This window comes from Heloderma suspectum, chromosome 5, assembly GCF_057233095.1.
Source record: "Heloderma suspectum isolate Gila_16-S chromosome 5, 16-S_ref, whole genome shotgun sequence".
Classification (NCBI taxonomy): Eukaryota; Metazoa; Chordata; class Lepidosauria; order Squamata; family Helodermatidae; genus Heloderma; species Heloderma suspectum.
In genome coordinates, this window is record NC_139462.1 from 38,970,671 (window position 1) to 38,998,477 (window position 27,807).

A 27,807-nucleotide genomic window follows, 5' to 3' on the forward strand; every position below is an offset into this window, starting at 1 on the left:
AAATGTTCAAACGCATGTAACCTTTTCAAAATCCAATTCCTCTCACAATTACATGTGTGTGTGGCACTTGATCACATTATAAACACAGTGGATGCTGCATTGTATTTATTAGCATGCACCCCCACAGCAACTATTGTGTTTTGAAAAATACCAGCATGGTAGTTCTTCACACATGAGAAGGGCTCTAGTGCAGATCCTCCTTTGCTCTCAGTAACGGGTGATGGGAGACTATGAGTGTCTCTACACCACCCTAAAATCCTGCATTTAAAATGAGGCTTTCTGCTTCCATTTTAAATGCAGGATCATGACGGCCACCTTTACACGTACTTCCTTCTTCCCTTTCCCCCCTCCTTTCCCCCTTATCTGAGTCTTCCATATGTTTCATTATACAGCCGCTAGATGGCACTGTGGTCTAGCTCCTGTTATTGTGGCTTTCCCTTTTTCATGAGGGAACTCAAGTGGAACTCACACGCTATAATTTGATAGCTCATTATCTCCAATCTTTTAAAAAAAGAAATAAAGCTCATTTAGCGCAAGAGACACCTTAGACATTGACGGCATCATCTACAGGACCCATGAATTTCTGTGAGTAACCCATCTCAATAGCAGGATAAAAGCTCCGGGTGAAGAAGCCCTACTATTCTACCCCTGCACCATTGGAAGTAATACACATGATTGCCTAAAGCCTCTCCCCTGTGAGACCATTAACTTCAGGGTCTGAAATTACCTAGCTGCACTACTGAGAAAATCTCAGGAAACTTCCGCTCCCATATGAACTGGCCCTGCATCTACTTGTGGTCCGACCCCTATTTGTGAAAATGTGTACCAGTGAGAGTGCCTTTTCAGTGGTGGCACCAAGAGTGTGGAATAGCCTTGCCTTGGAGATCTGTTGGGCCCATTCTCTTCTATTTTTAGACATTTATTGACCACTAAGTTCTTTCAGCAGCCTTTAGTCATTTGAGTTTTTAACCATTTGCTGTGCCTGGCTTTGAACATGCTGTTTTAGATTTTAGTTTTATCTGTTGAAGTCTTTAACCATATATTTGTATGTTTGTTTGTTATCCATGTTTTATTGTTTTAATCATGTACACCAGGATTACACCCACAGATGGAAAAGCAGGATAAAAAAATGAAATAAAAATCAAATGAATGAGAATGGTGAAATATAGCTGGATTGTGTCCCCAGCTTTTACTTGTGTGAAAGTTAACCAACTTTTACTTGTGTTATTGCAGGACAGGGGGAACAAACCCTATCTAAACCACAAAAATCATACATTATACCGCGAAATCAGAGAGAGTCCAGTATGATGGCCAATCCAATCAAAATAATTGGCCACCTTTGTGTAAATACTAGGGCGTCCGTTTTCACCACAATGCTCACTTCTCACAATACCCCAAACATATCCCACATTATTAGAGTCGAAACAAACTAAGGGTCCACCTGAGTCACCATGACAGGCATCCACAGAGCCGTCATATGTACCTGAAAGGAGAAAAATAGAAGAAGGTTGTTAGATGCGTTGCTTCTGATCCTGAGCATCACTAAAGTAAGTGTGGGTCCAGTTTCAAACTGTTGTAACATCCTTGATGTTGACTAAAGATGATCCAAAACACATTTGGGAGAACCCCTCAATTAGGGATGGTCTTCAGAGAGTTTGAATACCAAAGTGGACTCGACCTGCACCACCCCGACATTATGAGGATGATTGGGAGTCCACTTTGGAATCCACACTCCATAACTGGGTGGTCTGAGGGCTGCTTCTCTTCTTTCTTCTTAGTTTTCACAGGTATTAGCTGCCTGGAGCGGCTGGAGCGGTTGACTCCTGCCATGTGCAAATCAACATATGACTGCTGTCCCATATAGGAGCAACAGGACCTAATGATGTGCCCCATAGTGGGCAGCCATGGTTTTTCCCATACTACCTTGCTCAGAGAATAGAGGCAGCCCTTGGATCCTTCTAAGCACTTTTAAGCATTCGTTTTTTTGTAATTAGTTTGTGTGGATTTTGAAGGCATATCCCTCCTGAAAAATCAGCATGGAAACAGGATGTAGCAGACATATGAGGGAACACATGCAAAAGGAGCTGAGCTCTGCAGTACCAGCCTACCTGAGCATCATCAGCTGACCCCAAGGGCCAATCCCTATCCACCAAGTGGTATAAAGGCCCTCACCTCAGACTTAGTCCTTAATCTGAGCAACTTGTTTAGGGGCAGGAGCAGAAGTGGCTGGAAGTTGAAGGGGGAGATGGAACTCCTGCCCCTGCCTCCAGGTTCCGGGAGGCGACAGAGTGGGGAGGGGGGGGTGCCAGCCAGCATCATGCATGTGCACAGCTGCTGGCTGGATAGTTGTCCTGATATGGGTGCAGGCTACTGATGTCATCAGGAGCAACTCCCCAGTCAACAAGCATGTGTTTGCACGGACCGGTCTGCCTCCACTGCTCCCTCCCAGGACCTCAATGTAAGGGTGGGAATGGCATTCCACCACATGCTTGCCACCTAGTGGCTGCTGGCTGGCTGCTACAGGTAAGGAAATCACCTAAATGCCAGCTCCTAGTTTCTGTTTGCTGCCTTAGAATCAGATATGGATCCCTTCCTGACTTTGACAATGCGCTCTCTTCTGGTTCTCCTGATCCTCTGTTGCTGTCTTATACCTGGACTTCTGTTGCATAGCTAGTGGCTGGTGAGGCAGTTCACTAAGCCAAACTGCCACTGGCTGTTGTGTGGAAGTTGAGGGGGTAGATGGGAACTCTTGCCCCTGTCTTAGTCTGAAGGCATGTGAGGCAGCTGAAGCTAAGCAGATTTGGGTCTGGTCAGTGCTTGGAGGGGAGACCACCTGGGAACTACACGTAGCCCCCTTGAGTTCCATGATGGAAAAAAGGTGGCAAATAAATAAATAAATAGCTTTGACTATACACCTGCCTCTGGCTGCTCTGAGACTTTCATTTGGACTGGCAGCCTGTACATCCACACTCTGAACCTTAGTATCCCTGAAGCCTGGCCCTTGCCAAAGACAAACACAATGACTTAATGAAGTGGTGCTGTTCTGGATATTATCTCTAAATGCTGGTGGTGTTTTTGTTTTTTGGCACTAGTTTACAGAATGTTGTAGTGTTATAGATGAAAGCTATACAGGTTGTTTGTCAAAAAGAAGCACAGTAATTCAAAGGATTGCTACTGTGTATCTTTTCAAAGCCGCTTTCTATGCTGTTCATCACTTATGTCAAATCATTGCAGCTGTAGGTTGAAAAACAACAACTGGACAGTAATTAACACGTTGTGACATTGAGGGACAAAGCTGATGCAATGGTAATTGCATCGATGCAGTTACCTTTCCTCCAAATGTGCTTACCCCTCCCTGTAAGCTGCTGTTTAAATAGTAAAAACTAGACAATTTCATTCGGTCTCTTGACGGGCATCCAGCCTTGTAGCCAGGGTGGGGCAAATGGGTGCACTGCCCCCCCTGAGCTGTGCTTTGCCCCCCCCCCGAGTTTTTTTTTGGGGGATTGTCCTTTTAATTTGTGATATGATGGACAATGACAGCCTCCATTTAAAGAATGACAGCTTGTTTCAAGAACAGTAGCAATTTAGGAGTAGGAGTATCTGGAAAATTCAGCGAATAAGGCAGGGCGAGTGCACAACCAAAGCCTCTTCTGGACGAGCCCCTAAAAGTTTGCTTACTCAAGACTTATTCTGACTGAGGATGGATTTTTCATGATCACAGTCATCCTGTAATTACCTTAGTGATCCCCACCCCCACCCCAAAACCAGCCTGTATGCTAACATCACTCTTGAAGAGTTAAATATTAGACCTTTGTATTATGAGCTAGAGTTAGACTCCACCCCTTGGATTTTCCTTTGATCTACTTTTCAGTTTCAGTTTCAGTTGTGTTCTCTACTCAGCCAGCAATAGAGAAGGATGTTTGTTTGCCTGCAGTAAGAAGTAAGAGTTTGTTTATTCTGCAGATATAACAGAACAAGATTGGGTGCTTATTGCTAAAAGGTGAAATAAAAAGATAACTGAAAGCAATCTGAAAAAAATAACTACCCTAAGTTACCCTTTACTCTTTTAAAGCACTCACTATACTCCCAATCATCAGCTTAGGCTGATATACCAACTACGCCCTTATCTGGAGAGAGATAGCCTAGCTACAGTATCCATGTTCTGATAACCTCTCATTTCGGTTACTGCAATATGCTACATGTGGGGCTGCCTTTGAAAATGGTCCAGAAACTTCAGCTGGTCCAAATCAGGGCAGCAAGATTGTTAACGGCGACTGGCCAACGAGATAATATTATGCCAGTACTTTTCCAGCTGCACTGGCTGCCAGTCCGTGTCTAGGCTCCATTCAAAGTGCTGGTATTAACATTCAAAACCCCAAACAGCTTGAGGCCAGGTTATCTGAAGGATCGCCTCCTCCCATTTGTACCTGCCCAAACCCTAAGATCATCTTCAGGGGTCCTCCTCCTGGAGCCCCTGTCAAAGGGCATGAGGTGATGGCTACCAGGAAGAGGGCCTTTTCTGCTGTGGCACCCCAGCTGTGGAATGAGCTCCCTAGAGTGGTTCACCTGGTACCTATGTTGTACTCCTTCTGGCGCCAGGTAAAGACTTTTAAATTTTCTCAGCTTTTTAGCACTTTAATCTTTTAGCTCTGCTGTTTTAAATCTGTATTTTAAATCTGCATTGCTGCTAGGTTTTATTCTGGTTGTACTTTTATATCATAGTTTTAAGCTTTCATGTTTTATATTGTTTTATGTTGTACTTTATGGTTTTAATTTTTGTGAACTGCCCAGAGAGCTTCAGCTATTGGGCGGCATAGAAATAAATAAATCATAGTGGCTATTTTTTTCCCTTTTCTTGAGTACTTGAGGACAAAGGATGAAAACAGCCCTAGAGGAATGGAAACACTGTTCTGCATACCACAGCTCGCTGGCCTGCCTTGTAGGCTGTTACTCGGGCCTAATTTCTGATTTTCCCAATGTGTGCACCTCAGCATGAGGCCTTTTTAGGGATTCCGGGCAGAAAAATTAACTGGCAACCAGTAAAATAAAGTCCAGTTGGTTTCCACAATTAGTTTCCAATCACTTGGTCCTTTACATAGCAATCAGTTAAAACGTTTTCCCTTGATTGTCCAAAAGGAAGGAAAAGCTAAAGGCCAGGAACAAGACTAGAAGGAAGGACACTCCAAGAGGAGTTAACACTCAAGGAGGACTCTGTGTGTGTGGTGGTGGGGGGATTGGCTGGTGCTCTGCACTCCACCCCCCAAGACTGCCCCACCTAGAAATGTCGCTGGCCCACCTTACAAGGAAGGCTGGCTACAGGGCTGTGGGCGAGATGAGGGGCTCCCAATCTGGGGACACCCTATATCTCCCAACAGATTGGAAGGTATTTCGTTCAGATGCTAAACCCATAATCACTCTGGATTGTTACACTGTTAAACATTGTACTGCCATGTGCACCAACATTTCTGCTGGGCCATCTCAGTTTGAATGAGACTGGCTTATGAGTTTGTGCTGAGATAGGTTATGAAGTGATTGCTTTCTTGCTCACCTGCACAATCCATTCCTTCAAGAAAATGTTCCCTGTAGATTTCAGAACAGTTTCCCATCAAATAAACAGAGCCCCATCTAAGGGAAAATTGTTTTAGAAAACCTAAAGAAGAAATGAATGGTTTTGTTTTGGACATTACATTTTATCTGTTGTTCACAATTAAATCCAAATACTCTTGCAGGAACATAGGAATAGAGGAAGATCAATCCCAGTATTGTTGACACTGACTGGCAGTGGCTTTCTAGGGTTTCAGGATTTCAAGATTCAACCGTCAGCCCAGTTGGCTTCAGTAGGTAGAATGGGCAGCAGAGAGCCACGTTCACCTCCATCAGGAAAATGTCTTGGGCCAGCCATGGGTAAAACAAGGTTCTGGAGTCTGCTAAAAGGCCTACCTCCTTCCACTAAAGCAGAGAATATGCTTCAAGCAGAAGATATTTTTCTTAACTCACAGCACGATCTGATGAATATTTACTGAGAAGTAAGCCACACTGAGTTTAATGTGGTGTAATCCCATCATAGGTTAGCTTCTGCAATCTCAGAATTTTGAATATCTGCCTTATTGGGCCAGGTTCATCAACCATTAGGAGCAGCAGCTGAGACTGAGAAGGCGTAAGAGGGGAAAAAGGAAGGGTGTTATGTGAGAGGGAGATATGTGTAGAGGAGGGGATAATGGGAAACGTTGGTACTGGGAGGCCCAGTAGTGTTATAACTTAGTGTTGGAGTCTTTTTTCCCATGTTTTAGGGAGACGACCACTATCATGCAGACTTTGAGAGATACATTTAGGCATGTTCTGCTGATTCTCTATAACAAATACATCATTCAAAAGGTTGCGCTAAGGCACAAATGAGGTCATGCATCAGGTTTGGCTCAGTGGAAGGAGGGGTAGGAACTTGTACAAAGAGAATAAGAAAGGGGTATAACAAAATTGGCACCAAAGCTTTTGGGCTTTGAAAGAGGATGCCCTGGTCAGCAAGATTCCAGGGTGGGTCTGCCAGTTTTATTGCTGAAGCCTTGTCCTGAGCAGCCTGGAAAGGTTCAGGCCTCTTTTCCACCTCAAGGTCAGAGGACCAGTCATCCCCTTTGCTGAATGTGTAAAGTTACATTGAAGAGAGCAGTGTCCAGTAAATATACCCACTCTTGCGTTTGGGACCTAGTGAGCAGTTGTTGTGTTGTAGGGTAGTCTTGTGAGCCTATGCATTCAATTTGTAGTCATTAAAATTGAATTGTACCATTCACTTTTATTGTTTGGATTTCTATTCCTCAGTACAGTTTGTTTAATCCTGGTGAATCCTTATGCTGACCAGTGTCAGTGCTTACACTGGTTTAGGGCACTTCCCGATGTTCCTAAGTGGGTCAACTTTGAAATGAAAGGAATATGTGGAAGGAATCAGCTGCCAGAGCCATGGGAATGGAAGGGAACAGAAAGATCAAAGCTCTGCAAGCTACTCAGCCAGGTGGGACAGGAGAAGAAGGTCAGCAGAAATGTAGCCATCATTTAAAAAGCAAGCAAGCAAGCAAACTAATTAGCAGGTTCTCATTACCGTCACTGAGTCCATAGCCAGACACTTTGCACTGGTGGCCATCTTTGAACATGTATTTTGACCAGGGGACGCACACTGGGACCGAAATGGATAGACATGGATGCAGTCTGTTCTCGGAATTCATCTCCAGCAAAGCAATGTCATTCTCATGTGTTTCAGAATTATAGTTTTCATGAATGACCACTTTCCTTAAAGAATATGTTTCTACTCCAGTATTCGGAAGTAAGGTATTTAGCAGATTTGTCCATATCTTATATGCTTTCATATGGCTCTGGCTGGAAAAGAAGCATGTTTTTAAAGAACTAATGGAAATGTAAAGTTGGCTCATGATGAATTCCCAGCTACTTAATTCATTAGTCAGGTAGCGTATCTCGGTGAATATGTACTTTTAGCAGCAGTAATCCTGCCTGTTTCCCAGGGCTTTCTGAACTGAATGAAATGAGAAAAGCTTATGCCTGGAAGATCACAGAGGATAATGCATTTCTCGCTACTACCTAGAGAGACCACTCAACACCATAGATTGAATAGCCTCAGAGTCTGCAATATACTAATTTTGCACATGCAGGTAGATTTTAACATGTGAAAATGCTTTAAAACAGGATTCACCCATGTGCATATATGAGGCGGTGTAGTCCTGTGAGCACTATCCATTGTTCTTTGGATCAGATCTTACAAATCAGTCCCAGAATGTTGGACAGGACCACTAGCTCCCAAATTCTCATATTTCCCTAGTCTTCCCCATCTTTCTTCACTCTCTCCAGTATCTATAACAAGTGATTCAGCACTCGAGGCCAAAAAAGGCCACTTTGTTCTCCCTCTTGCTGGAATGAAAGGCCACCAGCTCATTCCCCACACAGGTAACCAAGACAAAACCAATTTCATCCTCAGAAGCCCCCCTTAAAAGGTCATCCCCCAAAAGTCCCCAAAGCCACTTACCTAACACAGTGTGCAGCAGTCAGAATCCAACAGCCCCCAATATGAACCCCACCACAGACCACTCTTCCAGTTACATGTCTAATTGCCACTTGCCATGGAAATTCACCCTGCGAAAAAGCAAAAAAGTGGCATGAGCTACTTTTTGCCATGCATACATTTGATTTACAAATGTTATTTATATATTAATGTTTTTTATTATTTTGTGTGTTTAAAATAATTCACTTATCCTTATGCATATCAGGGTGGCATACATTACATATGGCTAGTATAAATAATCATATTATAAATAACATACAGTAAAACCAAGAGAATACAATCATCAAAAAAACTGGGAGAAACTAGATACAGTAAGACTGCAATCCTATGGCCACTAGACAGCAACTAGACAGCCATAGGATTACTCAGTTCCCAGAAAACCACCTCCCCTCCCCCTCATAGGTGGTGTGGTGCATCCTGGGCTCTGCCCGGGTAAAAGCAGCACAGAGTAGGAGGAAAGGGGGCGTTCCCAGGGGCAGGGAGAGGAGGGGACCTTCCTATGCGTCGTCTAGCCTTCCCCCCTGCCCATTCTGAAGCACTGTGGCTAGGCAGCTGAACTCATCCGTCTAGCCACAAATGCAGGGTGGCCAGAGCACGGAGGAGTGCTCCGCCTGCTCTGCATTGGATAGACGGTTGCCTCCGAGTTCGGACATGGCCACCTATCCCCATAAGACATGCAACACAACTCAAAATGCCTAGTCAAACAAAACAGTTTTAATGTGGTGCAGGAAAGAGTGCAATGTCAGTGCCAGATGTTCCACTGATTGGAGGATGTTCCACAACTGGAGTACCATAACAGAGAAGGCTCTTTCCCCTGTTGTCACATAACATATTAAAGATACTTGGAGAAGAGCCTCCCCTGCAGACCTTAAGACACGGGCAAACTGATCTAGGGAGAGACACACTTTCAGATATCACCAAGGATCAAGAGCTTTTCTACACAAGGCTGTTCATCGACTGTTAATCCTCTGTATCTACTTTCAGTTTCGTTGCAGCATTGAGATCAGAACACTACACAAAAGCATTTCCTTTTCTGCTTTTCTGCAACATAACCTCTAGATGGCACTGTGGTATAGCAGAATAGCGCAAATACACAAAAGGAAATTGCCCTTTTTGTGCTTTCACAATTAAATGCCACATTTTCCCTACTCTACAATAAAACTTGGAGAAACTACTCATTAGACATTGAAGTGAACATGGAGGGTCACAACATTGTCTAAAGAACCCATAAACAACCATGAGTAGGAAATGATGAGCACAAAATAAATGCCCCAAATCTGTCCTATCTGGGTAAGCTGATGGAGTGTGTGATGAAATCTGCTTCAGGTCAACTTGGATGAAATGAATTTAGATTCTTTCTAACCCAGTTACTGGCCTGGTCTTGGAACTGAAACAACCTAGGCTGCCATGGTGAATGACCTTGTCTAGGGGATAGATAGGGGGAAGTGTAACCCTGTGGATTCACCAGGATCTCTCAGCAGTTTTTGATACCATTGTATCAAAATACCCATGGAATTGTGTTTGATACCCATGGTTTGTTGTTGGGTTAAGTGGGTTGTTCACTCCTAAACAAGCCAGAGTGCCTGGGTTCGGATGTCATCATAACAACCTACAAAGGGGTTGATCGTAGGTTGTTAATTGAAACTGGAAGCAATAAGCACACCAGAGGTGGTGCACTTGATTGCTCCCACGCATCCCAGACAACCCATGGGTTGTTACGATGTGCAAACTGGTCCACTGTGTCTATTATTAGAGGAGTCTCCATTACAACACCCTGAAGCGTAACTGGGAGTGTTGCCAGCTATTGCCAACAATGTCAGGATGAGATTGAATTTGGACTTTTCCACGCAGAGGCTTTTTATCCCACGATTTTACTGGTGCTTCTGCTTCCAGTTTCTTTGCAGGATTAAGATTGGCCCTTTACATGCATTTCCCCTCTCCCCCACTTTCCCCCTTATCTGCAAGTTCTATATGTTCCATTATACAGCCACTAGATGACACTGTTGTTATAGCACCATTTCCTCTTCACGTGGACAAATTTAAACCAGTTTGTTTTATTAACTCATTATTTCTATTGCAAATTAAGCTGCAGAAATGGTCAGAAAACACAAGAGAGGCACTAGAGGTGCCAACGTCATGTAAAGGACCCACAAACTTCCATGAGTAACCAGTCACAATTGCAGGATAAAAAAAACCCATGTGAAGAAGCCCTTTGAGTCTAGTAGTCACAGGACACTGTGTTGAAGCATCTGGAGAAGACAAGTGAGCAAATGCCTTTTCCTGCACTAGGACAGGGAGATCATTTGAAGGAGAATGGGGGTTGGGGGGGTTAACCTGTTCCCAGCTGCTGATTCTCTCCCCAAAAGAATTTTGTCCCAGCCCAGCTGAGCTTATTTCTGAATGTGATGAATAAAATAATCTGGGGGAAAGTGTTGAATGTGCCTGCCTAGTGATTCTCACCTGGAGATCCCCCTCCCCATATTAGCATTATGTGTTTGGGCTCCCCTGTCTTTGCTGTATAACTTGTAGTCCCTCCAAAAGTTCCTGTGTGAAAAGGCTCTTCATGATGAAGGATGAAAGCTGGACTGCCAAGCAGAGCTGCTTCCTTCCCGACTGAGAGGGTAACACAGAGGATGGGTGAGAGGCAGGGAGGAGCTGTCACTTTCTTCTTTTCAAAGTGTGGGAGGAAGGAAAGAAGGAAGAGAAGCCTCTGCTTTCAGTCTGAACAAGGCAGACCTGCTTCAACCAGGTTGTGTTCTGCAGGCAGGGCTTATGGTAGCTGTGTGTTCTGCCTCTCTGTCTTACTGTTGGGAGAACACAGAGTGGATTGAGAAAGGGGAGAGGCGGAAAACATTCTCCTGGGTCATGAACCACTTAAAAATAAATGTCTTGTTACCTAATTTTTTTTATTGCACCCAGAACTTCATACCTCACTATAGATTACTTGGTTGTTGCCTCCATTGTCACAGCTCCTGTATTGCTACAAAATGCAGAAAAACAGCAATACTGAAGACAGTCCTGCTGCTTCAACAGTTCTCAGTAACTTTACCTTTTGTGCATTGTATCCACCTATGATTCGCTTCCGACGAGAAACTCTGTGATCTGAAACACCACAGTGTAGCTGGGGTAACAGCATTTTGATCTTTTTTCTCTCTTTAATAAAACAGATAAGCAATATCATCATTCATGTTCTTAAATGAAAATACCTTATTCTTACTTTAAGGAGTAAAATCAGAGACAGAGGCTGTGTTTGTATGATCATTGGGGGGGGGGATAAGTCATGGAGTTTATTTTCCCACCCCACTCATGCCAGTCTTGAGCCACCTAATTAGAATAGTTAGCTTCGCCAGGTGCAGGTTGTCCTGACAGTTGAAACCAGCAAGTGTGGGTGGCTGGAGTGATTTGCAAACTGCTCTGAAACCCATTGCTTGTTCTAGGGTTGCTGGGTGGTTTGCTCCATCCCAATCTCTGAACTGGACTCTGGAAAGCATCGAAAGGGGGGAGGAAACTGACAAGCCTCAGTTCAAGGTGTAATAGTGAGGGGATGACATTGATAAGTGGGAGTTATAGCGCTCCCACCCCATTGCAGCTTCTTTTCAGAGCAATTACTGCTAGGGTTTCTCAAATTTACAAAACTATCCCCAAAAGTTAAACAAAAAACAACAACGTTATATTGGCACAAAACTCCCCAAAGGTCAGGAAAAAGAAGGCAGCTGAATGGGACGGAGCAATTGAGGTGGCCACACCAGGAATAATTATACCTGCCCTTCCCAGTCACTCTGACCCATTCAGCAGGCGCTCTGAGAGTGTGGGGACTGTCGAATGCGGGGAGGACACTGACAAGTGTCAGTTCAAGGTGAACTACCAAGACGATGACATTGACAAGTGGGAGTTATTGCCCCCGCCCTGCCCTTCATTGCTCCTTTCACGAGCAATTACTTGGCTCGCAACTGTTTGTTTTTATTTTTCTGTTGTTGGCAAGTGAGCAACTGCTCAGATTTGCCTGTCTGCTATATATAATCCGCAGTACTACTGTCGCATTGTCAATTTCTCTGTATATTAGCTACTCCACTTGGGCAATTCCGTTGACATTGAACTCCCAAAGCTGTCAAGGAAGCACTGAAGTGCAGTAGATAATATACAAGGAAATTGACAAAGTGGCTGTACTACTGCAGATGACAGTGGACACACGAATATGCGCACTTGTGAACAATATATATATATGTATATATATATATATGTATACACACACACACACACACACTTTAAAAATATGAAACCATTTGCGTACTTCCGAAGCACCAAGAAAAGAAAAAAAGAGAAAGGTTATGAATTAAGTAAGTGCTCCAAAAAGGGGTAGTGATCCAAGTAGAGAATGGGGCTGGGAAAGTTTCCTGCTGTAGAAGTTTTCTTCCTGTAGGGCAAGACTATGAGAGGAGTTGCCACACAAAGGACACTGGGGACACATGCAGGGAGTGGGTTGGAGGACCGAGAGGGAAAGAAACCACATCAAGCCGCCACGCGCCCAATCATCTGTTGGGAGTAATGTGGGTTATTCACAAGCAACCAACGTACGGTGGCTTATTCTCAGGGTAGTGCAGCATGATGTTTGAACATGCTCACAATCAATTGTTATTAGAAATGTGAAGATGGGACTCTTGGGTAACATATCATTGCATAGACCTGAATGCGTTAGTGCTCATTTACAAGTAGATTCCTGGTATGCGCACTCATAGCAAGCCGTTCATGGGAGCAGCTTGCAATGTAGAAACACCCTTGAATGGGGATGTATATTCAAACCAGATTTCAGAGTAAATATGCATAGGGCTGGTATCGCAGTGTTTCTGAAAGCAATCTAGGCAAGTGGCATTTGATCTATTCATCTCATGAAACAGTGTATTTACCTTTATCCATGGAGTCTGCAGCTTCTGTCCCTTCTGCGGTAAAACAAGAGTTTACAACTTATTTAAATTCTGGTAATCAAAAATGTAGGTTCTGACGAAAAACCTTGGTGATAGGGTCGTCAGCTCTTGAGCTGGCCCCTGTAGCTGGGCTTTTAATAGCTGTTTGATTTGTAGTAAAAAGTTGATCTCCATGTTGTGAAAAGCATGACCTGCTAATTCCTCCATATGCAATCTGCTGTTTATGACAACAAGAGCAAACTGGGCCATATTTTTCCTGGCCGTTTGGCAACTCAGCTTGGTGAACACTGAAAGGAATTCCAAAATCCTTATTAGGATAATACTTCTTTTTAAGGAACTCGTGTATTTCACTCATTAAGGAACTCGTGTATTTCACTCATGGATGGAGACAGTAGCAGCTGGATTGTATATTTTCAGAAATGGGATATCAGCCATTGTTTGCTTCTTTCTTGCTCCCAGCAGTCCGAGGGCAGTTCCAGGTGCAACCTGAAACTATCACATTACCTGGTACAGCCTAATTTGAATGTCTGCAAACTGCTCCTTCCTCATTCCATTAAGACTCTGACCATCTTAAGACTTTACCATGCAGAGGTCATGACTTCAATATCAAGTATTTTCCCCCATCTCCCCCCAATAAAATGTAATACAAGTATTGTAGAAGTATAAAAAGACTACTAAAAGTATTACACTAATTTGGATTTTGGCATTTTTCTCATGGCCCACATGGCTACCTTTGCTTTTTGTGTGACTGATAGAAATATTTTTCAGTGTCATTTGAACAGATCTTGCTGCCTACTGCAAGTGTTCCAAGTTAATCAGATGCCTTCTCTCATCGGGCCAGCTGTCAAATATTGCCTTGAGTGGAAACAGTGGAGTGTGGCTCAAAAAGTCCTTTGTAAAATTTCTCAGTAAATGAGAAGTTTAATTTGGCTCCACTCGTATTCACCACAGCCCTGTAGTGAGCAGGACATTACTGAGAAGGAACCATACAAATAAAGAGAGACTATCATGTTTAAAAATAGAATGATAATATCAATAAAGCAATAAAATATCAAACACAAAATATTACCTCTTTCTGTTACCTCCTCTCTTTTATCGCCTATTGAACAAAAAATGAAATATACATACAGTTAGCATGCCTCACACATAAAATCATGAAAACACACTGGGGTATGAACTAGACTGGCTTGCTTCATATGTATGTTTCAGAGAAGCTTCCTAGCTTATGTTCTTACTGAGAAGGAGGGGAAATAGTCTATAAAGCAGGGGTGCTGAATAACCTCCTGGGACTGAATTCCTTCTTGGAGAAGTTATTGGGGAGGGTGTGTGTGTTGATTTTAAAAGTTATCAAGGTCAGACTGAACCTAGGATGTATCCCATGCAAGTCCCATTTAAACGAATGCTGTTGGTTTTCCTGAACTGTTCTGAAGTACTTTTTTCTCTGCTGCAGCCCTTTGGATGGAACAGGTTAGATTTCTAATGAGAACAAAAAGGCAGTTGCGAGCTTTATATCTGTAAGTGGGGTACAAACACAAATCAAATCAACTACAAGGTTAGAAGAAGTCCCCCTTCCAGCAGATTACAATGTTGTGAGGTGAGCTAGGCTATGACACTCATATATTTTCATACTGCTTGGCTGTTGATGGGAGACAGCAGTAGGCTTTGTGCCAAGAACCTGTAATGTACCTTGCATCACACCCACTTACCAAGTGTTGGGCATCCAACTAGGTTGTATGAAGAGCTCCACTGTGTGATGGACTCAGCTGCCATCACAATTTGAGTTGGCTACAAGGTTGACGCTTGTCCAAAACCATTCACACAGCAGGAAAATTATTGTTTGAATCTGTCCATAGATAATGAAAAAGTCTATGCTCACACAATTGGCGACTCTCATCTTCTCCTGTGAGGCAGTCCATTTCGTTGTTGCAGAGGTATTTGCTGGGAATGCACATGTCCGACTTGCAGTGCGAGCTGCCTGCCCTGCATGCTATCGGAAAGAGATCACCCCGTATGTAAAAAGCAAAAGCTCATCGATAGCACAATATCATACCATGCACACAATACATCAGATTCAGGTAAAACAATATATGCAGTGTAAGGAGGAACTGATATGGATATTTGGTCTGCTTTTGTTGATGTTTATGTATAATTTTTAGAAAACTATTTTCATCTATCTATCTATCATCTCTCTATCAGTCATCTATCTCTCTATCAGTCATCTGTCTTTCAATCATCTGTCTATACATACATACATTTCACATGTATGTAGTTAAATTCAGATCTATATAGCTACATTTTTTTTTCTTTTTTCTTTATGGTTTTGTTTTGTTGAAATTTTATAACAAAAAATAAAAGCACTCCAAAACAAAACAAATGACCAGCAGTAGTGCATGCAGTTTATAATAAATAATGTTTAAGTGAATAAAAATAAATAAGAATGGTTACAAGTAGTACACCTTTGCAACAGACTTCATCACTTAAGTCTCCACAGTCATTGATTCCATCGCATGTTTTCTCTGAAGTGATACATTTTCCATTGATACAAAGGAATTCTCTGGGGGAGCATACTGTCAAGTTGGTGAGAAACAATATTTTGGTAAAAATATTCTGCTGCAGAAAAAGAAATGTCTCAATTAGACACACAGGAACGTAGGAAGCTGCCTTATACTGGATCAGACCATTGGCCCATCTAGCCCAGTATTGTCAACACTGACTGGCAGCAGTGGCTCTCCAGGATTTCAAGCACGATCTTTCCCAGCCCTACCTGGCAATGCTGGGAATTGAACCTGGGACCTTCTGCATGCAAAGCAGGTGCTCTACCACTGATTTATCCCCCTTCCCTTAATGCTGTGATCTTCATAGGATGACTTTCTATCTAGAGTTGAATGAATAACAACAGTGACCCAAAGCCATGGGGCTTTTGTGTTTTGTAGAACTTCTGTCTCTGATGCAATTATTATTAAAAGCATTTCTATGCTTCCTTTATAGCAGGGGTAGGCAACTTCCATGGGCCTGGGGGCCAATCCCCTTGGCTGCCCTCTGCCACCAAAGCACGCCAAGTTTCAGCAGCAAACCATGGCTTGTTTTCCCTTAACACATGGAAAAACAACCCAGTTTGACTGCTGTGCCATCAAATGTCTGTGGAAAATTCAGTGGCAGTGGTGAGGCCATAAAATTGGCCAGGGTTGCATGTTGCCCACCCATGATTTATAGCAATAACCAAGCCAAGGCAGATAACAAAACAGAAATCAACGAAATCATAAAATGTGCAATAACCCACCAGCCTAAAATAGCACAAGAACAGGAGCAAGAAATGTGAAACAATTAGTAACCACACTCTGACAACATAATGTAGCAGTAGCAAATAACAGGCAACCTATCTCTTGTTTAACTATAATGCTAGATGGGCAGTCCAAAATTATTAACCAGACACACTTAAAACGTATTTTACCAACCTCTATGCTGTGTGTGGCACACCACCTTAGCCAACTTCTCATTTCTCTGGTCCAGTCGAGTTAAAGCACATTCAGCCAGGCTGGTCTCTGTCCCTCTGCAAGTTGCTCTAAGGCATTCCAACGAATGCAAGGCACCACTCGGGTTCACCAGCTCCGTGAAATCAGCACCCCTGCCGAAAGCAGCCAAAAGCCACACAACAGATGGTCACTGTGCCCAAAACCACCTGCAGTATTACATCTGACTTTGAGCTCCCCACTGGACAAGGGCAGAAGCCCAGCTTTTTGCAACGATCTTTGCAACAAACATCCCAATTTGTATGCTGGCAGCCAAGCTAGCCACAGAAAGGGAGACGAGTGAGATCTGAGGACTGGCTTTCTGCAATTAATTTCAGATACTGATTCCATACTGTGGACAACACTGTACAACAGTCTTCCCCAACTTGCTGCCCTACAGAAGTTTTGAACATCTGGAAGGCCCCAGGTTGGGGAAGCCTGCTGTACATCTATGACTGTGTATATATCTGACTGACATGTTCATCGACTGCTGAACTGAGTTTTTATGGTTTGTAGGACTCATAAGTGTAGAGAGCGGGCCTCTCTTCACACCTGGCATTTTATCCCACTACAAACCAGTGCTTTTGATTCCAGATCCTTTCTGGGATTTACACTGGCCCTGTATACAGGCATCTCTCATAGCATGTCCCTCCGCATTATGCCTTTTCATGGCTGGGCTGAGCTGCACAGAACGATCAGGACAGAAGGGGGCTGCTGGCTCCATACCCCTCCCCTCCCCTGATCCTTGGTTCCTGTAACATGATTGATGGCTCCGCCCCATCCCTCCAGTCCTCCACAGCAGGAGGGAAGTCGGAAGCCCTTCTAGTGGCCTGGATAATGGGCTATGGGAGCTGGTCCCCTCCTTCCTCCAAGGGAGAGAGAGTCTTCTTGGTGGCTTACCCTGGGGTTGCTGGCACTACTAGTCCTTCTCTGCTAAATATGTCAGTGTGTGATGGAATTAAATGAAGTATATTGCTTGCACTACTGAGTTTGAAGGGTATACCGATTTCCAGGTTCCCAACTACAGAAGTAAGAAATCTACAAATGGACTTGTATACAGTCAATGCACCAAGCTGTCCCTAGCAGCCCCCCCCCCCCGACAACTGCTTCACGGGGGACACCTTCTTCATTAGACCCGGCTTACTTCCCCACCCCCCATGCTATCGCTGCTCTTCCCCTTTGTTCTGGCTTCCCAATGACCCTGCAAAGTGGGATAGGAGAAGAGATAGTGGCGGGCTAGGTGGGAGGGAGTACTATGGAAAACCACCTCACCATTACTGCCTTATCCAAAACAACACAACAAAAAGGAAACCATTAAAAACGACCAAGCTCTGCATGATGAATTTATTCAGGGGAGGAGAAAAGGCACTTTTAATACCCATCGAAATCCTAACTGTCAAGCCTTTCTCCTGCATGGTTGAGAAGGGAGACTCCCCCATCCACCCTGGGAGGAAAAAAAGCCCATCAATCTGGTGAGCAAAAGGGAGAAGAAGCAGACAGTGAAGTCAATGGGAGGGGGAGGTTCAAAGTAAATGCATTGAAGGGGATGGGAGCCCTTAAGACTGCTACTCTAAGTAGACTTACAATGCACTCCTATGCATGCCTACTCAGAAGCAAGCCACACAGAATTCAATGGCACTTACTCCTAGGAAAGGAAGGCCTTACAGCCAATGAGTTTACTCAGAAGTAAGCATTGCTGTGTTCAAGGGGATCTCAGAGAAGCAATTGGAATGGTTAACCACTTTACAGTTCAAGCGCCTGTAGTGGAATGGGAGAGAGGCAGAAACCCTCACCCTCCCACCAATTTATTGTCATGACAATGTTATTCAACACCCGCTAGCACACGCCCACACAAAGTGGGACAAAGAGCGAAAGGGGAAATACACAGCGGAGAAATGGTGATTTCAATCACAAGCACAGAAAATTCCGGGTTTTCCCCGTTCTCAGATAACACAGGAAGAGGGAAGGAAAGTTGTGAGATAGCAGCAGGAGAGCAGAGACATTGTTTAAAGCTGCTGTAAAAAACAGTGATTAAAGAAGAACGATCCTACTAAAAAACCAAGGTGTGAAGAGAGCCCAATATTATGCCATATTTTCATTTTCAGACAAGGGGGTCATCTACACGTATGATGTAGTATGCAGGAAGAACACTTCAGGGTTGTTTATGACACATGACGTCATCGCCACCCTGCAGCACTTCCTCAGCTTCCCCCTCAAAAATGTGCATTTTCTGAAAGACTTTTTAGTACATATTTTTCCTTAAATGCAGCTCCTGAGTGCTTTAGCTGCAGTGTGCCCCATTCACTTGAATTAAACCCGGCATGCTGGGTGTGCCTGAAGTGTGTCCGTGCCTGGCTGTGGCCTTTGGTCAATGGGTGGAGCCGCCCCCCCCTTCCTTATTTTCTGCCATTGAAAGCAGCGTGCTTTTGGGACACAGTTTTTTCCCCATCCACATCTTGAAAGAGTGGAACGGGGCTATGGCTACTCTGAAGTAACTCATTGCCTTCCAACTGCACTTTGCTGAGCACGGAAGCAGAGAGGGGTCAGGAAAAGTTAAATCTCCAGATCAGCGCATGTGCACAGAAGTCTCCTGCCCCCTCTGCCTTTCCTCAGCTGCCAGTTTGACTGCAGCAGCTGCTTTAGAGGAGCACAGCCAGAACGCCCCATGGAGCATTTAGACCTCCTGCCTGTCTTTGTTTCCAGGATATAGGCCACTGACCAGAGGGCGGGGATTGGAAGACCTCTTCCCTGCCCTGCCCACCCTCATCCCGAACAGGTGGCTAATAATTCCCTGGAGTGGGGGGGGGGGATGCCACACACTCTCCTCTTTTCTCCTCCTCTTTCCTCCCTACTGCTTGGCAATTTCCTCCCTTCATTGCTGAGAGATCCTCAAAATCATGGGAGGGGGGCAACCCTGTTGCTTCAAAGTTCTTCTCTTACAGAGTTATGAAGGACAGTAACACCTCCTGATAGTTTCAGTCATTCAGAATAGCCTCTTTTCCCCATTCGCAGTATCGGAGTTGCGCTGTTTCAATCATTCAGAATAGTGAAGTAGCTTCTTTGCATTCACAGTAGTGTTTCTGGGCACAGGCTTCTTCCCACTTAGCACTACTTCCCATTCACAAGCTGCTTTACCCGTTGGGATCACATAGCAAAAACTGCAGTTTTGCTGTTCCAATCGGTCAGAATACCGCAGTAGCAGCTTTACTCATTCACAGAATGCAGCCTGTTTTTAACATTCATATAAGCCCAGTTTTAATCTTTAATCTTTCACAATATCCCAATGGTGGATGAGAGGGGAGAGGTGTGGGGTAAACTACGGGGGCTTAATTCAGTGCTTCTAGTAAACTTCCCCTGATCAGGAGAGCTACAAGGGTGGGGAACAAGCCTCTTTCATTCGCTGCTGAGCAGCATCTATTCGACTGATGACATTCAGTTGTCCTCCAGCCACCCAGCCCCAAAGTATGGAGGTTTCAAGTGCTGTGTGACCCATGAAAGCAGGTTTTTAGGTACTGTATACTCTGCTTTTCTTGCTTCGTGTGCCCCTGGTGGACCAAAGCGGTTTCATGAAAATCCAGATATCACAGAAAAGCACTTCTCATTTTTGTTTCCATGTAGCAATGGCCAAGGAGCGCGAGAACCTTGTGCATTGCTTTAATGCAGCGTTGCAGTCCCCCGGAGCTTGCAGGAGCTTGACTGTGCGCTAAAACAAGGCACACACTCCCCGCTTACCTTGTTTCAAAGTGAAAGTGCGGCTCTGCTTGCTGCTGCCAAATTGTCATGGCCGTTTGGGCACAGTGGCAGTTTCAGCCGGGGTGGTGGGGCAGTCCCCAGGCCCTTGGAAATTTCCCAACTCTGCTCTAATCCATCATAAAGAATTTGGTGCTGCTGCTAGGGCGAAGTACCAGGCACATGTCTAGGATATCACAGCCCCAAGGGCCCCCCAATGACAGCAAGAGCAAGTGACCTCTCCCCTTTTCTCCCCCTCCCTCAAGCCCTTCTCACAGTGGCATTCCCACCGTAGTTATTGGCCCGGCATGCCTCTGAGCCATATGAGTCGCCACTCGCAGCCACCACCTGGGTAACTGGGGAGAGACTGGGGGGGTGAGTAGAGAGGGAGAATGTGAGCAGGGAGGAAGAATAACCAGGTTATAGGAAAGGAACACGGCAGTCCTCTTTTCTATCTTTTAAAAGAACTCTTTACAGAGGTTGTTGGGCTGCTCAGTGCACTGGACTACCTCTGTAAAAAGTGTTGTTTGTTTTTTTAATGGAAGAAAGAAAAAGGCGATGACCTGTATGTTCTCTTCCTGCCACCTGGAAAGGGTAGGGGGAAGAAAGGAAGTGACCAGGGCAATGGGCATGTGTGGGGTGGTCAGCAGAGGGTCCAGGCAGTGTGGTCCTCCAGAGGGGATGGCACCCTCCTTTAAATATTGCATTGATCATTATTAAAGGTTCTCCATTCTGTGCAGAACCTCTTACTCTGCAAAGCCAAGATGTCTGCAGGCCACGTTTGCTTCATTCATGCCCCATCCACGTCCACATAGAAATGTCTTCTGGGCGTGGTTGACTTCGGCTTGAACAATTCCCTCTGATGGTGCATTTCCAGACTCCAAGAATATTTGGAAACTGTCTAGAAAACAAAACAAAGCCTGCTAACACTTATGTCCATTCAGATTTCAAAAGAGAGTTCTATGGATAAAACCCACTGCTGCCTTGTATCCAGAGGTTTTTGTAGTTAGCAGGCCTAAGGAGATAAGGAACCATTGCAGAACAGCCGAATCTAGGAACAGGTAGCCAAATATGCTTAGGTTGCAATCCTATGCCCATGTATGATGTATCTGGAAGTAAGCCCCATTGAACTTAATGGGATATACGTATCCAATAGAGCCAGGGCCTGCAGGAGAAGCTGCCACCACCAGGGAAGAGGCATGCCTGCTGCTGCTGGGCCTGCTGTAGCTGCTGCCACCACCAACACCAGGCCTTCCCTGCGGACTTCTGCCTGGCAGACCACCAGTCCCTGCAGGACCTAGCCCCCAGGTACTGAGCCAGCTGTGCTGCTTCCACCTGCCCCTCCCTGGACGGGCTACATAAGCTGGCTGGCTGAGGTGGTCTGGGAGAGCCAGGGCCTGCAGGAGAAGCTGCCACCACCAGGGAAGAGGCGTGCCTCCTGCTGCTGCTGCTGCTGCGCCGCCGCTGCCGCCGTCACCACCACCATCACCATCACCACTGCCGCCGCCACCACCGTCACCGTGGATTCCTGCCTGGCATTATTTTTAAGGGGATTTTTAAATTTTTTTTAAAAATTTCTGGGGGATTGTGTTGTGTTTTTAGGGGTGGGTAGCCTGCCTGATAGGCGGGAGCGAGAGGGCATGTGTCCACCTGATGGAGGCAGTGGGGGGAGTGTTGGGGGCCAGAACATACTGAGGCTGGGCGGCAGGCACTGGCAGAGCGCTAGGGGCAGGCCATGCCAGGTAAGGGGAACAAGGGGGAGATGTCTAATATCTGTCCACTGTTCCAGCCCTGTCCAGAGCCAAAGGATGGCTGGGGGAGATGTGACTCCATCTTCGGGCTTTCGTTTGCTGCTCTGCAATGCCAGGTCAGGCAACTCCCTGGCTGAGGTGCTTGAGGTGGTCTCTGATATGCGTGTGCAGTCCCCTAACTTATTGGTGTTGGGGGACTTCAACGTACATTCAGAGGCCATCCTCACAGGAGCACCTCAGGACCTCATGGAGACCATGGCCTCCTGGGAGCTGCACCATATTCTAACTGGGCCCACCCATGTAGCCGGTTATGCACTAGACCTTGTGTTTGTTTCTGGAGAAGCAGGGAGTGATCTGGAAGTCGGGGGTATATCCACCACCCCTTTGTCATGGTCAGATCACTATCTGGTGACGTTAGACTTCTCGGTTCCACAACCCCTCCAGATGGGTGGAGGACCCATTAAAATGGTCCGCCCCAGGCATCTTATGGATCCGAATGGATTCCTGAACGCTCTTGGGGATTCTCTGGAGCACGCCAACGGCCACTCGGTCGAGACCCTGGTGGGTGGCTGGAATGTCGCAATCACTGGGGCATTAGATCGGGTGGCTCCGAAATGCCCTCTCCCCGTGAACAAGGCTCGGACTGCACCATGGTTCAATCCTCAGTTACGAGCTCTTAAACAGGAGGTGAGACAGCTAGAGCGCCGGTGGCGGAAGTCTCACTCCAAAGATGATCAGACATGGGCTAGAGCTGTATCTTCAGCCTATCACGTGGCAGTGAAGGTAGCAAAAATGGAATATTATGCTGCCTCTATCGCCTCTGCAGAGTGCTGTCCTAGGAGGCTGTTCCAAGTGGTCCGGAGCCTAGTTGGTCCTGTGGCTCTGGAACCACTGGAGCATTCTGTGGGGCCTTGAAGGCCCTTTGCAGATAAAATTTATTGGATTAGGAGTGTTACTCCGTGCGCTGTGGATACAGTTAGTGAGCAGGAGGTGGCCTGTGGCAAACCAGTTTTGTGGGATCGGTTCCAGCTTCTTCCTTCTGATGAAGTGGACAAGATGCTTTCATCTGTAAGGACGACCACCTGCTTACTTGATCCTTGCCCATCTTGGCTCATTATGAGCTGCAGAGAGAGACTGGGTGAGGGGATCAAGGCGGTGGTGAATGCCTCCCTTGAGGAGGGAGTGATGCCATCAGCCCTCAAGGAGGCAGTGATAAGACCACTCTTAAAGAAGCCCTCCTTGGATCCCCAAATCTGCCATTTTTGGGCAAGGTGATTGAGCGGGTGGTGGCGATGCAGTTGAATGCACACTTGGAAGAAACTGATTATCTAGACCCATTTCAGTCAGTCTTCAGGCTTGGGCATGGGAAAGAAACGGCCTTGGTCACGTTGGTAGATGGTATGAGGAGGGCTCTGGATAGGGGTGAATGCTCCTTCCTTGTTCTCCTCGACCTCTCAGCGGCTTTTGATACCGTTCACCACAGTATCCTCCTGGACCGCCTGGAGGGGCTGGGCACTGGAGACACTGTATTGCAGTGGTTCCGGTCCTTCCTCTCCAGCAGGTACCAGAGGGTAGCACTGGGAGAGGAGTTTTCGGACCAATGGCCACTCACTTGTGGGGTGCCACAGGGTTCCATCCTCTCCCCAATGCTATTTAACATCTATGTGAAGCCGCTGGGGGCTATCATCAGGAGGTTTGGGGTGCGGTGTCATCAGTATGCGGATGACACGCAGCTCTACCTCTCATTCAAATCTTCACCAAGGTTGGCTGTAGAATCCCTGTCCAAATGTCTGGAGTGGCTGGATGGGGAGGAATAAGCTGAAGCGGAACCCTGACAAGACCGAGGTACTTTTGGTGGGAGACAAGAGGAGGCTGGGGGATGCTGACCTGGTGTTGAATGGGGTATGGCTACCCTTGAAAGACCAGGTCCGCAGCCTGGGGGTCATTTTGGACTCCCAGGTGTCCATGGAGACTCAGGTGTCAGCTGTGAGTAGGGATGTACGAAACTCACTTAACTTTTCGTGGAATCTTTCATGGTGGTGGGGTGCTCTGTCCCTCCCCCTGGAATCCTCAATGGGGGGGAGGTGATCCGGTCCTCCCCCCCGGAATCCTCAATGGCCGGCTCCACTCTGTGGCCAGGCCGCAGAGCAGCCGGCCAGGGCCGTCCGCAGCCGGATTTCCGGCTGCGGATGGGCTGGTGCGGATGCAAATGGCGGCCACCGTAGCAGCCGCCATTTGCTTCCAGCCAGGCAGCCATGATAGGCTACGTAAGAATTTACATAGCCTATCACGGCTAACCCCTCCCCCCAAAAAACCCAGCGTACGCAAATGGTGGCGGCTACGGCGGCTGCCATTTGCGTTCCTTTATTTTTCACCGTTCTACCCTATATAAATATTTATGTAGGCTAGAACAGCAAAAAAAAAAGGAACGCAAATAGCGCCCACTACGCTATTTGCATTCCCCTTTTTTTCACTGTAATTGCCTATGTAAATATTTATGTAGGCAATTACGGTGAAAAAAAGAGGAATGCAAATAGCTAGAACGGCGAAAAATAGGGAACGCAAATGGCGGCCGCCTTAGCCACTGCCATTTGTGTACGCTGGGGTTTTTTTTGGGGGGGGTAGCCATGATAGGCTACATAAATTCTTACGTAGCCTATCACAGCTGCAAGGACAGCAATGGCGGCCGCCGTGCATTAAAAACATGGTTGTTCAGGGAGGCATTTGGGGTGGGTTAAGGTATTTTAGAAAATGTTTTTATTGTAGAATTTTATTGTTTTAAACTGTTTTATTATATGCTTGTACATTGCCCAGAGTGTCTGGGTGACCAGCCAGATGGGCAATCAATCAATCAATCAATCAATCAATAATCTAGTAGACATGTATAGAGCTGCACTGTTAGTTAATGAATTGTATTATTTCTTAGTGAGTAATTGGGTAGCATCCTCCTGTATGAATGCTTACACTTACCTCCGCAAGTAAAGAGACTAGAATTGCAAGCCCTATGCAGGAGTTATCTAAAGGTAGGTGAAACAATATGTGAGAAAGAGGTGGGGCCATGCTGTGTGGCTCTGCCCATAGTGTCACATGCACTGCATAGCTCCAGCCTATGACATCCATGCATTCAGTGCAGATGTCTGCAGAGGGAAATCCTTCACCCTTACAGCTGGACATGCAGAGGTTTCCCTGTGATTTGGAATCCTGATTGCTCAGTATTCTGAATTGTGTCAAAGCCTCCACATGTACAGCTCTACACACAAAGGCTTCCCCCCTACTGCCATCCACACTGTACATGTGGAAGTCAAGAGGTGGACCTACATGGCACATGTGACATCAGGGGCAGGGTTACATGGTGCGGTGCCCTTCCTGCTCACGTGTTGTGTTACCTACTTTACCTACCTACTCACAAATAACTTCCATTCAGCAAAGGTCTTTTCTAATACTGATTCAAAGACTCCTGTTTGCAGGTTCATCCTATTTCATTGCTTCCTGTTGATCCGGGTACTGTTGATCTGGGCACTACTAGAATGCATAGATTCTAATTTCCCAACAGAATGCCTCTCTAAATTGCCCCACTGCTTGCTGTTTCCCCGTGTTTGTGTGTGTGTGTGTGTGTGTGTGTGTGTGGTGGTGGTGGCGGTGGCGGCGGCGGCAGCAGCTGTAATTACAGAGAGAAAATCAGTAATCAAAGCCTCCTCCCAGCCGGAAGAGAAAATTATATTGGGACAATGAAGAGAGGTGAAATCCCCCAGCCCAGACAATAGGTAGCAATAAAATGGTCCAAATGTGCAAGGTGGAAGTTTGCTCCTCCTCACTACCAATGAAGTAGAAAAGGAGATGTAACATGTCAATACCTTGAGAGCTACAGTTTCCTCTGTTCATAAATCTGCTCCAGCTATGTTGGCATTCAAAGCTCTTCAGATGACAGTAATTTTGGAAAGTCTTCCTGTCAGTGGAACAAACTGAGGTGCCATTTCTTGGGCATTGGTAGGGTATCTTACATAAACAGAAGCCGTCCACACATCTCTGCCATGGTTGGCAAAAAACTTTTTCACAGGAATTCTGAGTATAGCTGTGCTTTAAACATTCTTCTATCAGGTACAGCTCTTGCTAGAAAAAGAAATGCTTTTAAGTAGCACATAATATAAAGTAGATGAGGTGGGGATTTTGCACACTTCAGATCCTGTGATAAATACATGTTTAAAAAATGAACACAAACTTTAAAATACTACAGATAGAATGTAACAGAATTGCATTTGTTTTGTTTAAACTAAAAGCTTACCTTTTGTGCCAAAATACAAATGGATAGGTATAAACAAAGCATGAGTGCTGATAATGGCTTCATGATGAAGAGTATTTGTCTGTGTATTAGAAGATTTTCATTCCCTAGAATTTCCCTAGCACATTCACCAGGCTTTGATCTTTGCTTGAGCTTCATTTTTAACCACCTGTAAATATTTTTAAAGATGTTGCTCTGTGTGTGTGTGTGTGCGCGCGCGCGCACGCGTGGGTGCGTTAAATGCAAGTATGTCCATGTAGATGGATGGCTCTGAACTCTTAGAGTGGATCTTGTCTCAAACTGATTTCACTCTAAAGGTGCTGCCAGACAGAGGGCTCCTTGCACTACCAGTCTAAAGGCATTGTGCAGCTATTCCATCTTTCTCTCCTTAACTGATTTGGTGTGGTTAAAAAAAAGATGGAAGAAGTGGGGGGAGGGAGAAACACTAGAGAGTTACAAATAGAAAATGTCATCATCTGGACTCCTGTGAAATTCCAGAAACGAGGCAGGACGATCGTATAATAAAAGCCTCATCTGGCTGAACTTTAAGTGTAAGAAAAGGTAAGAGAAGTAAACAATTAAAGGACTGAAAGATCCCAGTAAGACTATACTATTGTTGCTTAACTTTCCTGTAACTATTTTGCTCTTAACACTTTCAGGTATCTCCCTTACTGTACTGGTGCGGCATGTCGGGTTGATGTCATCGTGGTCATAGGTGGACATCACTGCTAGGAAATAAATGCTAGTAAGGCAGCAATCCTGTAGTCCCTAGGTGTGCCAATGGCTATAGGAATTATTACTATTATTATTATTGTTAATATTATTATTATTAACAACAACAACAACAACATTCATATGGTGGAACTCCTTCATCCATGGACAGAGAGGTCCATGGGTGGAGAAGGGGGTCTCTCTTGGGAAGCCTCCTCTATGCTACAGCAGGAAGATCTATACTGAAGTTGCTCCACAGCCATTGGAGCTCATATGGGTGAGGCTTTGGACCTGTAGAATCTAAAGCCCTCCCATTCCTCCTATCTGAATTGGGATAATGCTACTTTAGCCCTGGAACTGGTGTAATTTAAAGGAAATCTTTGAAGGATAAAATGGGCTTTAAAAACCAAAGAAAAAAGCAAACTGCCTCCCCACCCCCACTCCACTGCCTATGGCATGACAATGGTGGTTTGTCCATCGTTGGTTCCCCCCCCCCCCCCGGGATTGTTCTGGTTACAATTCTACACACACTTGCCTGGGAATCATTAAAGTGAATGGGGCTTACTTTTTAGTAGACACGTATAAGGTGGATGTGTAAGAAACATGCAGGATAAATCAGATGATCTTTTAAAACTTACTTCATACCCATGATAAGTGCATTCAAACACACACACGCATAGATATACACACAAATATTATGAATACAAGCCTGTTTCTCTAGTACTCCAGTCATTGTATTTAAAATAAAACCTTACCTTGTGTCCCAAAGTATAAGAGTTTATACATAAAACAATCACGAGAGCTGTTAACAGTTTCATGGTGAAGAATATATATCTCTGTAATT

The 27,807-nt window shown here is 45.3% G+C and overlaps 1 protein-coding gene across 2 annotated transcripts; it reads right to left on the reverse strand.

Moving 5' to 3' along the window:
* On the reverse strand, positions 1-27,807 carry CFI (complement factor I). Of its 2 annotated transcripts, XM_084855850.1 has the most exons (13): positions 27,719-27,807; positions 25,828-26,083; positions 20,973-21,123; positions 16,440-16,609; positions 15,441-15,551; positions 14,861-14,971; positions 14,054-14,083; positions 12,967-12,999; positions 11,112-11,215; positions 8,027-8,133; positions 7,091-7,365; positions 5,549-5,650; positions 1-1,483 (listed from the first exon to the last, which is right to left on the reverse strand). In XM_084855850.1, the coding sequence occupies exons 1-13, from the start codon at positions 27,779-27,781 to the stop codon at positions 1,269-1,271; spliced, it is 1,728 nt and encodes a 575-aa protein (XP_084711976.1). In that variant the 5' UTR covers positions 27,782-27,807; the 3' UTR covers positions 1-1,268. The 2 variants fall into 2 exon arrangements, with proteins under 2 accessions (XP_084711976.1, XP_084711978.1); XM_084855852.1 differs by lacking the exon at positions 15,441-15,551.